General features: G+C 39.2%; 1 protein-coding gene across 3 annotated transcripts in view; it reads right to left on the reverse strand.

Annotated features, from left to right (window-relative positions):
• Window positions 1–12,500, reverse strand: part of LOC144979700 (uncharacterized) — a 73,104-nt gene that overhangs the window by 54,872 nt on the left and 5,732 nt on the right. For 2 of the 3 annotated variants that reach the window (XM_078926627.1, XM_078926630.1), the window contains exons 2-7: window positions 6,101–6,227; window positions 5,278–5,358; window positions 4,717–4,860; window positions 3,306–3,960; window positions 1,613–1,987; window positions 416–613 (exon numbers count right to left, since the gene is read on the reverse strand). In XM_078926627.1, the coding sequence (XP_078782753.1) occupies window positions 416–613; window positions 1,613–1,987; window positions 3,306–3,960; window positions 4,717–4,860; window positions 5,278–5,358; window positions 6,101–6,221 (1,574 nt within the window). In that variant the 5' untranslated portion in view covers window positions 6,222–6,227. The remainder of the gene's footprint in view (window positions 1–415; window positions 614–1,612; window positions 1,988–3,305; window positions 3,961–4,716; window positions 4,861–5,277; window positions 5,359–6,100; window positions 6,228–12,500) is intronic. The other variant, XM_078926629.1, reaches the window with a different exon arrangement.

The following is a 12,500-nucleotide window of genomic DNA, read 5'->3' on the forward strand; positions in this document are numbered from 1 at the left end:
TAGTAGAAGTAGTAGTAGAAGTAGTAGTAAATAATAGTAGTAGTAGTAGTATAGTAGTAATAGTAGTAATAGTAGTAGTAGTAGTAGTAGTTGTAGTAGTCGTAGTAGTAGTATAGTAGTAGTAGTAGTAGTAGTAGTAGTAGTAGAAGTAGTAGTAGTAGTAGTAGTAGTAGAGAAGTAAGTAGTAGTAGTAGTAGTAGTAGTAGTAGTAGTAGTAGTAGTTAGTAGTAGTAAGTAGTAGTAGTAGTAGTTGTAGTAGTAGTAGTAGCAGTAGTAGCAGCAGCAGCAGCAGTAGTAGTAGTAGTAGTAGTAGTAGTAGTAGTAGTAGTAGTAGTAGTAGTAGTAGTAGTAGTAGTAGTAGTAGTACATTATGACAGCAGCTGCAATCATCTGAAAGCCGAAGACACGCCCTCACCTGTTATAGACCACGCCCCCTGAGATCCGCCCCGTGGCAACAACCACGCCCAGGACTGAGTAGATGTTAGCCATGAGATGGGAAGGAACTCCTTTGCTGGCAACGTAGGAGGGAAGGTGAATGGAATGCGTGCCGCACCCACTCATGAAGAAAAAGGCATTAACACAGACTAACCACAGAAGTTTGCAACCTGTAATCCTAGAATGGGGAGAGGGGGGGGGGGGGAGTGGGGGATGGTGGTTTAATTATACATTGTTAAATATTCATCCCCAAAAGGATCTTGTCTTAAGTGTACATTCCAAGGTAAGTTTGGAATAACTAGGGCGTCAAGCGTAAGGCAGCGAGATGAACCGTCACTGCTCTGTGGGGAATCGAACTCGAAACCCTTTGGGTACAAGGCAAAGACCATACCGCGTAGCTACACACCCAAGTAGTTGCTACAGTGGTATTCATGATAGTGGTAGTGGTGGCGGTGGTTGATGTGGTAATGGTAGTCGGTGAGTGGTGGTAGAAGTGATGCGAGTGTCATCCAAATTAAAGCAACTGATCACAAGTGTCAACATTTAACACACATGACGGTGATTTTTCCAAGAATCTACCGCGAAGCTGCCTGAGTGTCTTTAATAGAAAAACGTTTGACACTGCAAAAAAAAGCAGAAAATTTTGAAGAAAATGTTAAAATCCCGGAATTCCTCGGATCCGCGGAAGATTATCACCAATTTGGTGGTGGTGCTATTGAGGGTTGCGGCAGTGGTATAGATTGTTATTTTCTGAAATGTGGTAGTTGGAAACAATTACAATTATTGCTAGGAAATAAATCGGAATTTAGTGCCGCTCAGAGCGTGGATTGCAAACAGGAATTCCAATCAGATGACAAGTTGGATATGTACCATTAGACCGCAGAGCCACTCAGTATGAAGATGCAATAATATAAGAATGATGTCGATTTTTATTTACTAATATATTTATCTATGCTTCTTTATTTATTCGTTCATATATTAATTGATTATCATCATCATCATCATCATCATCATCATCATCATCATCATCATAATCATCATCATCATCATCATCTTCATCATCATCGTCACCACCATCATCATCATCATCATCATTATTTTTATTATCATCATTATCATTATCATCATCCGTTAAAATAAATCTGAATTCTTTCTGTCAAGGTTTTGAACGCTGTACCTTTTGATCCTAGCTCTCATGGTTTCTTCCTCATCTACGACATCATCACATCCCCTAATCTCCTCGATGGCCAGGGTAGGCAACATGATGGAACTGCCCAAGTCTGATGAGGCAAACACCAGGCTGCTCCCGAAATGGCTGGTCCTGCTCGTCTTTCTCAGCTGTCCAAATTTTCGTGGGGTCAGGGTCAAGGTCGGAGACTTTGGGATGGCATCATTAGCGGTTGTGTAGGGAGCGAGATTCACCATGGGGCTAGAGGTGGGGTGAAGGCCGGCTGAATCGTTCAGGGTTAACGCCGACCCGTTGCTTATTTGAGATACAGATTTGTCACGGACAAGTTTTGAAATGTCCCCGTCTTCTGAGTGTAGAGATCGCCTGGGAGAAAATGGAGAGGTGATGGGAAGGGGTGTGGTGAGGAGAGGTAATGGGTGGGGTAGGTGGTGGGGTGGGGGCACAAAGAGATGAAAAGAGTAATATTTTGGATAGACCTAAACGACCTAGTGAATTTAGCTCTCAGTGATATTCAACAGAGTAAGAGATCAGAGGTCATGATTCTCCACTTAAGACAAGGCGCTCATTTGTGTACTCTTTTATTCCAATTTTGAGGCAGTGGAACAATCTCATATTATATCAAGTGAAAGAAAATGCGTAAGTCTGTAGAATCTTCAAAATGTTGAAGTTACAGACTAGCAAGTGGGGAAAAGAAGAAGAAGAAGAAGAAGAAGAAGAAGAAGAAGAAGAAGAAGAAGAAGAAGAAGAAGAAGAAGAAGAAGAAGAAGAAGAAGAAGAAAGATGTTGGAGGGGGGGGGGGGTGTTTTTTGGTATTTCGATTCCGTTTGGGAGGGGGGGGGGGGGTCAACAAACTTTATGGGTGGGATGAATAACGATTAACACAACACTAAGAGCTTCTGGCTCTTGGTGGTGGCGATACACACACATGAAAATGTTTTCATGAGACACATACTCAAAATATTATACAATAAAAATCAAAAGAAAAAACCTTAACAATGACTCATTGTTTCAAAACAGTATTATGTTGGAGCGACATGCACTTATTTACAGGTCTGATAATCCAAATTATTATGGGCTTATTGCTGTAATGGGAATACTCTCAAACCAAAGCAAAATTTTGCCCATTACAACAGTGTTAGATCATACCAAAATACATGTGCTTATGGATTGCCCATTATACAACGTGCAACGTTCGAACCACTGGGTCACCCCGACAACACTAAACACAAAGCTCTATGTTGAGGCTGAGGACCTAAAGCGGACCACAGACTTCATAGCAGATATCGGACTGCAGCCATAGATGTCCATCAGAGGAAAGAAGAAGAAGAAGATACCAAAATATTTGCGTTCCGTTATCTAACCTACACGTATCTGCACCTGGTTTCGTAGTGATTTCAATGTTAAAAATATAATTTTCTAGGTATAAAACTTGAGGTGATTACATTTATTGAGGACAATCAATACGGCTTCTACTTAAAGAGAAATACTGTTTATTATTAATATTGTATTAATACTTGAAAATCACTTAAATCATCTCATGAACCCCGACCGAGGTGTACAGAGACGCAGGTCTTTGCGTCATTTTTTGAGATTTCAATTACAAGAATGACGCCCATAATAAATTGGGTTATCAGACCTGCAAATAAGTATAGGTGGACCACGGTGGTTTTAAAATATTCACCTTAAGGAGGGAGAATGAGCTGCAATGAGATCACTGACCGGAGATCTCAATTTTGGGGTGCCATTGATGTAGATAGGGATATACGGCTTGGACGTGTTCGTCAGGGACAGAGTCTTAGAACCCAGGCTGATATTATCCGTGGATTTGATCACCATCTTCATCTTCCCTGATGTGATGCTATCTTTACTCAAAAACAACCTCTCTTCCCAGCTTTTCAAATTGTCCAAGTGAGCTTTTCTCATATAATCTTTCGAATTTGCTTTCCTGTCCAATACGCCACACTGTTTTGAGTGAATATCCTTATCATCATCATCTATATTGTCATCATCGTCGTCGTACTCGCTCCCATTCTTGCTGGCATCCCCCTGGCGAGAAAAGAAGGAGCTACAGCTGAAGGTGATCAAGGAAGATTTTTCAAAAGGCGTCGGCTTGAAGAAGGAGGCGAACACGATGATGTGGAGAAGCAAAGCCGCGTTAAGGGCGAAACAAAATCGCCACCCGTACTCGTCCAGTATGTATCGATGGAGGTATGGGAGGGACAGGATAGCGAAACTAGATGAAGACGTCATTATTCCATTGGCCAAAATCAGCCTCTTTCTGAAGTAGTGTTGGATAATGACGATACAAGGGGAGTAAGCGATGCCATGACCAAGACCTGTCCATAACACAAACACACACAAAAAAGAAGAAGAAAAAAAGGATGATTGGGGCGTGAAAATAAAATTCAAAGGTAAAATGTCTTTCAAGGGTTATTAAGTCAGGGCGGTTTAGATACAAGAACCTGAATGTATAGTAAAATATGAAATTTGGTTAAAGTTTTTATTTATTCATTACACATAATTTATAATAAAATTATTATTATTATTATTATTATTATTATTATTATTATTATTATTATTATTATTTATTATTATTATTAATGTAATAATATATAATATATAATAATAATAATAATAATAATAATTAATAATAATAATAATATAATTAATTAATAATATAATATTATAAATAATTTAATAATTATAATAAATAATAATAATAATAATAATCTTATATCGATAACTAAAATAATATAATAATAATAATATAATAATATAATATAATATAATAATAATAATAATATATATAATAATAATTAGCGCCTTTCTCGAAATCAAGCGCTTTATTATTATTATTATTATTATTATTATTATTATTATTATTATTATTATCATTATTAAATCATCATCACCATCATCATCATCATCATCATCATAATCATCATCGTCATCATCAGTGTTATTATCATTATCATTATTATTACAAAATAAAATCGTATTATTATTATTATTATTATTATTATTATTATTATTATTATTATTATTATTATTATTATTACATCATTATCATCATTATTATTGGAAATGACCACCTGTGACGATTCCGTAAAAAAACATCAATGACGGCAGTGAATGAGAGAATGCTGTAAACAACATTCCTAGGCTCATCAGGATTGTGCCAATGATGATAGTAAATCGCATGGACAGGACACTGGCGATGGCACCGCTTAACGGTCCTGGGGATGAATGATGATGATGATGATGATGGTGATGATGATGATGATGATGATGATGACGACGACGACGATAATGATGATAATGATGATGGTGTTAGCAATGTAGGCGGTGGTGGTGTGGCGGAGGAGGTGATGGCGTTGGTTTGGGTGGTGGTGGTGGTTGTAGTGGTGGTGGTGATGATGATGATGATGAGGAGGAGGAGGAGGAGGAGGAGGAGGAGGAGGAGGAGGAGGTAGAGGAGAAGGAGGAGGAGGAGAATAATTAAGGTGGTGTTAGCAGTGGTGGAGGTTGTGGTGTGGAGGGGGAGGTTTACGTGTTGATTTGGGTGGTGATGATGACGATGATGATGATGATAATTATAAATAATGATGATGAAAATGATGATAATGATGATGACGACAACAACAACATTTTACCCATCAAGGTAGACCAGCCCACAGCAAAGGCAGTCATAATAGAAATGGCCCCAGCTCCAAACTTGAGGTCCTCGATCATTTCTACCTGTGTACGGAAAGAAAAATCTTTACAGTTTCTATCCCCCGCCCCCCCCCCCCCACCCCCCAACACAGCTCTATCTATCTATCTATCTATCTATCTATCTATCTATCTATCTATCTATCTCTCTCTCTTCTTATCTCTCTCACCCCCTAATAATCTACTCTCTCCCCTTTTTCTCTCTTCCCCCTCTCCTCCTCCTCCTCTACCCTTAAGTAAATGTAAGCATTCTCTCTCTCTCCTCTCTCTCTCTCTCTCTCTCTCTCTCTCTCTCTCTCTCTCTCTCTCTCTCTCTCCATACATCCATTTCATACCTCCCCAAATCAGTTTTCTGGCCAATTTTTAAGATATGTATCTTTCCAGAGATGCAGTTAAGTGGTTAAAATCACTTTCCGACATCTTCTTCACCCAGAGACATAATATAAGCCGATTTATGAGAGGGGCCACATAAATTTAGATACAGTGGGATCCGCGTTAAGTCAACACTCTTGTTGGTCCCAAATTTCATGTTTGATTGAGGCGATGTGTCACATAAAAAAAAAAAATAATAATAATAATTCAACGCCAGATGCGAAAGGCTAAAGGTCAGACAGAGTAGAGTGCATTGGAATGTTTGGGACATAGTGACAGTGGTTGATACACGATGTTGGTTTGTTGGACTCAATTGAGGACTGTCGAAATTTCTATACAAAAGATTGGTGGATCACTCTCGGACCCCTACTAAGAAAAGTAAGGGATAAGGACCTACCTGAGCCATTCCAACGGAGGTTCCAAGGAGAGAGAAGCAGAAGACACAGGAGAAGCTGCAAGCTAGAATGACCCATGACCAGGACGAGTCCACTTGGTGGCTGGGGGTGGGAGCCATTGTTATCTGGTAGGAGTGGAAGAGTAAATACCTAGACAAATTTTCAACAATGAAAAAATAAAAGCCGAAAAACAAAACATATAATCAAACAAAAATAATTTGTTTTTAAAACGTCCTCGTCCTTTTGTGTTCAATGTTTGTTTACTCCTTGGTCTATTAAAATTAAACATGCGGATTCAAGTCCTGCGCAATATTTTGTTATATTGTGGCCAATTTCCTGACGTGTGTCCAATCCACGGTACCATAAACTGCAAAACACACTTTGCCCATTTCTCGGTGGCCAAGAACCTGAAACCGCAAAGCATCTAATTGAACTTGGTGTTGTGAAGGGGCGGGTTCGCGACTGTACACGAGAGCGGCAACGATTTCACTGCCTGGATAGTTCATCATAACATTGTAGTAGCGTGAGACCATTAGAAGCTGCTGCTGCCTATCTCAGACCTGACTAGTACGACGAAAATTTGTAGAAATCCGAATTTTTGGCTCCAGTTACAGAACAACATTCGCTTCTTTGACTCAATAAATCTTTGTTAAAAGGAAGGTTTAGTTCCTTAGAACCTAGAATTCAGGCCTTTGGACCATTTCTGGATAATGCTAAGGGCAAATTATTTATTTCTAAAGCTATTTAAAGTGACTTTTTCTTCTTTTTTTCCATTGGAAACTAAGATATTTTGAAAAATCAAGTAGGCAGCTGCTATCGCTGCTGTTTACACAGTTTATAATTCTTCCTGTCTCAAACAATAAAAGAACAAATAGTCCTTAAAGCCATCAGACCATGGAGCCGGAGCTTATCCTCGTTTCTATTGCGTGAAACGGACAATAGCAATTCCTTGCTACCCCTTGGAAAGAACGCTGGTCTATTGCCAAGTATTTCCGCCAGATCTAACAGACCCAGCTACACAATCACTGCTGGGTGAACAGGGGGAATCAAAAAAAAAAAATCTCGACCTCACCCGTGATCGATCTCGGGATACGAAGCCAGTGCTCCACCAACTGAGCTATCGGGACCTCCTCTCACAATTAACTTCTGGATAATTAATTTTTAACTTGAGCACTTATATAGAGCAAACCCTACAGAAATCTGCAGCCAAACTGATGCCAAACGTATCGCTGTGCGATCCTTTGAACTACGCCAGGGAGGAAGAGAGGGAGGTTCTGGTTACCCAAGCAGCCCAGGATATTCACCCTGGAGGGGACACTCCAGTCTCATCTTCAACGGTGAAGAGTAACATCACGGAGGACAGCAGTCTACGAGTAACTACGTGTGCAGCAACTGCGGTAGAGACTGTCATCGGAAGGTCCTGGATTCGAGCCTCGCTCGGCGCATAGTTGAGTCCTTTGGAAAATGCTCTTAACTCACATTCTCTCACCGTACTCATGTGTAAAATGAGGACCAGGCCATTAACAGCGTTGCTCTGTTCGAAAAAAAAATGTAATATCGCCTAACAGGCGTCATGTCTCGTCCAACATGTTGCTGTTGGCCTTGGACTCCTTGTATAGCGCTTTGAGACTTCGAATGGATATTGCGCTATATAAAAACTCTAATTAAAAACGGAGAGAGAATGTGAGTAAACAACCTTTTCAAAAGAATCAATTTGGCGCCATTCAGAGTTGGACTCGAACCCGGAATCTACCGGTCCGAGGGCGAGTGCAATACCACAAGACCAAAAAGCCACACACGTTGTAAAATTCTAGTGGAAATGTCAGTGTTTTCGATATTTCTCATGGGAAGCTACCCATTCCATTTCCTGCTGGAAAAAAACAACAAAAACAACAAAACTTATTGTGTGCGGTTGTGTCGCAATGCCCATCACTCCCCATGGACAGCTATTCATATTCATATATCTGAGTCGAGTGGACTAATGCGTGTAAAGTGCCTTACCCGATGGCCCAACCTCAGGAACAGAGTTTTCCACGATAAATATCACCCATCCGACCAGTGACCAAGCTCAGCATTGCTTACTTGTGTGAAAAGACGAGACGATGTATGTACCGCTGAGCCATTTATCTAATCTTGTTTGACGTTTTCGGATCTTTGTTGTTGTTTTGGGTGATTAGTTCTCAATAGATTCTCTCAATCAGACGATGATAAATGTTAAAGGTTACACATAGTTTTATGTTTTAATACGATTGATCAGATGGGTAGAAAAGGTGAGTATTTCGCTAAAAGAAAAAAAAAAAGCATGCCTATAGGGTCGCTTAGTTTATCAACCACCTACCATTGTTTATTGAATAATGACTATTCGGACTGTCCGAATCAGATCAAGGGGCGTATTGTTCCCTTTAACTATGATGTTATGGTAAAGCTGTAGCCTCGGTGACGAGGCTGTGCTGCTTCTCGTCTTGTAACACATTCAAACAATGTTTAGCGTGGTCGATGACAGATGGATGACAAGAGCTGCTAAATTCCAAAGCCAGCGTTGAATACAAGGGGGAGTCAATGGGAGCGATCTATATTCATGTTTTCGTCCAATCAGGTCATCAATCACATGATTTGTTGCTGTGCAACGATTGAACATTTTTGAATGTCTCTAAACACGCTGCTTTGTTTATGAAAGTTGTGAACATACCCATGAGTCATGGTGAGTAAAATGACGAATTGTAACGTTGGATATTTCTCAAACTGTGAACACTTCTCACTACGTGGATCATTTTGAGCACACTTTGCAATGTGACCAATAACCTTGAGCACATGGAAATGTAAGATAGATCGTGCCCATTCAAACAACATGTTCCACTTGACTCGATAGTGAATTAAGTATCGGGCGTTATAGATAGAATGAAGTTGACGTCACTCGGGTCTTTGCTATTGTTTTTTTTTTTTTGCCATCCACGTTTATGAGTAATTCTCACTTAACTGTATAGATAGTTCGAAGTTGACGTCACTCAGGTCTTTGTTATTGTTTTTTGCCATCCGCGTTTATGAGTAATGCTCACTAAACTGTATTAACCTGACTATAAACGTTCATGGATACACACAGTTTTGTGTGTTGGTCCGTTATACTTCTGGATGGCAATGTTATGAGCTTCTTAGCCAAGCGCATACTATCAATAGATAGTATTGCCATCCGGAAGTATAACGGACCAACACACAAAACTTTGTGTAACCTTAAACGTTTATAGTCTGGTTAATACGGTTTAGTGAGAATTACTCATAAACGCAGATGGCAAAAAAGCAATAACAAAGACCATAGGGACGTCATCTTCGTTCTATCTATTATCCAGACTATAAAAGTTCGTGGTTACACAGAGTTTTGTGTATAGGTCCGTAATACTTCCGGATGGCAATGCTGTGAGCTTCTTCGCCAAGCGCATACTATCTATAAACAATGACTGATCGTAAACTAATAGCCCGACACTGACCAAAGACTACAGCAAAAGGCAAGTATGTGACCACAAAAGAAAACAGATAGCGAGTTGTATTCAATAGTTCAATAATGGGACAGCGTGGCTCAGCAGTATGGTCTTTTCTTCGTACCCGAAAGCTACCGAGTTCGAATACCCTCTATGTTGTGTGGCCTTGAGCAAGTCACCGCGCCCTAGCTCAGTTTGCGGCGATGCACTGCAGCTGACGCCTGGGTTATTCCAGTCTTCCCTTGGAATAGACCCTAGAGACAAATTTACCCTATTTGATGAATAAAGGGAATTTATTTTATTTTAATTTATTTTTAAAATTTTATTTTTCAGCCAATGGGATCATTAAATGACAAATATTGTTTCCTTATACGCAGTACTGTCGGCAACTAGCCTTTTGGCTAAGCATCACAGAATCAATAAGTAAACGAAGGTTACGGATAGATACGCAAGAGCCCTAATAAGGACGCCAAACGGGGGACTTGTACAGTGTGAAGTGGAAATCTGTCTCAGTACGGCTGAGGAGGAATAATCTAAAGACTGTATAGCGCAATGAGCATTTTGACGATGATGATGATGATGATGATGATGATGATGATGATGATGATGATTTTATTGATGGTGATGATGATGATGATGACGACGACGACGACGATGATTACAATGCACTATAAAATACACATGTCTATATTTTAAAGGAGTGGTTCGTAGGGGTTAGTCTAGCCCGAAAATCCTATGCGACTTTCAATATTATCTGTTGATAATTTAATTTGTTTAAATAACCTTTCTTTTTCTATCAAGCCTAGAACCTTTTTATTCTGGACTTCAAATTGTGCGTGGAAAGTTCAGTTATACAATGGAAATTGTCAGTCTGAAATTCATGAGGTACACTGGAGCTTGATCATTTATGCATTTACGAACAATACTACAAGTTTTAAAAACAATCCTTTCACTAACTGGCCACCAATGGAGATTATATAAATTTCTTTTGTAGGGTCTTTATATTTTAAAATCAGTTTTGCGGTTCTGTTTTGAATAGTTTGAAAACGTTGTATCATTTTGGCCGGCACAATGAATTACAGTAGTCATACCTTCTGGTTACAAAAGCATGAACAATAAAATTTGTAGTGCTCTCATCAAGAATATGTCGAATTTTACCAATATTTCTTGAGTGATAAAAGCAAGATTGGCAGATTTTTGTTATGTGATTCTGCATTGAAGCATCAAAATAAAAAATAAAAATGAGTCAAGATTTATTATAGTTGCAGTTTGCTCTATATTAAAATTTGAGTCGCCTATGTCCTTTGATTATCATATAGATGTACGTCAGTGGTGCAGTATAAAGAGAAACCAGGAGTGGTCCCAAAACAGAGCCCCTAGGAACACCGCAATGAAGTTGATGGAGATCTGATATAATTTATTGCCCAAATAGGCGAGTCGATTGAACGGTCTGTGTTCTATTTTTAAGGTAGGCCGAAATCCATTTCAAAGGAGTTCCATTGATTCCAAAATGTTTCTGTAATCACTTGTTTTGATCGACTGTGTCGAATGCCGCACTGAGGTCCATCAACACCAACAACACACATTTACCCTGGTCCATAGAATTAAGTATGTCATTGAGGACACGAAACAGAGCGGTTTCTGTGCTAAGTCCAATAAGGTATTCCGATTGGAAAACTGGCAGCATATTATGCGTCGTCAGAAAGTGATTCAATCTGTTTGCTACAGGGTTTTCGATGAGATTGGAAACGAAGTGAACGTTGGAAATTGGTCGGAGATTTCCGATGTTATTGGGATCTAGTGATGATTTATTTAACAGAGGCCGTACTATGGCATATTTTAATATGTCTAGAAAATCGACATTTTTTAGACTTGCGTTGACAATGGACATGATCGACAGTGCGAGTAGTTCTTTGAACTTTTTAATCAGATAAGTCGGAACAATATCGAGAGAACACGTTTTATTAGGGGCGACTGATAATATTTGAATTATTTCATTTTCGGATGAAGGCTCCAAGTATGATAGTGATTTGTTCTTGTTTTGATTATCTTGTGAAATGATTGCGCTTCTTGACAATCGAGGTCATGACGTATCATTGCAACTTTATCTACAAAGGCTGAAAACGTTTTAGACAGTTGTTGTGGACAGTTAGTTTGATGTGGGTAATTTTGATATCGATTGCTCAGTTCTTATCATACCAATGATTAATTTGACCATTCATTTCGAATCATTTTGTGTGTTTGTTATGGCATTTCTCGTGTGGTTTTGTTTACTTTCCGAAATTAGTTTATTGGTGAATCGTTTGGTAGCTTTGTAGATTTGTCTGTCCACGTCTTATCCAGAAGATCTCCATTTTTCTCTGTTCGTCTGCGCTGGTGTTTCTCTGTTCTAACGTCTTCGTTGAACCAGTCGGTGTTGGGCCTGACTGTGATGGTTTTAGATTCCAGCGGTGCAAATTTATCCAAAATAGATAACAAAGTTTCTTCATTCACGCTATTTCCGTTGGTAGCTTTGTTTGTGATGTTAGATGTAAGTATTTCCTGTCTCAATTGTTCCATGTCATGGTCTACAGCTACAGACGAAATGGAGTCATCATCCATACTGCAGATCAGAATGTCTAGAGTATGTCCCTTCTCATGTGTCGGTTCATTGATAAGTTGTTGCAGGTTTAGCGATTTTAAGTTTTTTAAAACTGTTTCACGGATGAATCGATTTTATTATTGATATGGATATTAAAATCGCCTACGATCAAAAGTTTGATTAAATTTGAAATGCCTCCAGGGATTCTGAATTTCTTATATCAAAAGATAATTCTTTCCAAATGGAGGGCCAAATGATGAAAAAACTCTCTTACATGCATTTCATTTGTTCTGCGGGGAGTGTGTACCAAGACCACATATGAGGCTGATCTTAAGTTCAGAACA

The sequence above is a fragment of the Berghia stephanieae genome, chromosome 9, assembly GCF_034508935.2.
Source record: "Berghia stephanieae isolate SIO BIC M18660-M18661 chromosome 9, UCSD_Bste_1.3, whole genome shotgun sequence".
Lineage (NCBI taxonomy): Eukaryota > Metazoa > Mollusca > Gastropoda > Nudibranchia > Aeolidiidae > Berghia > Berghia stephanieae.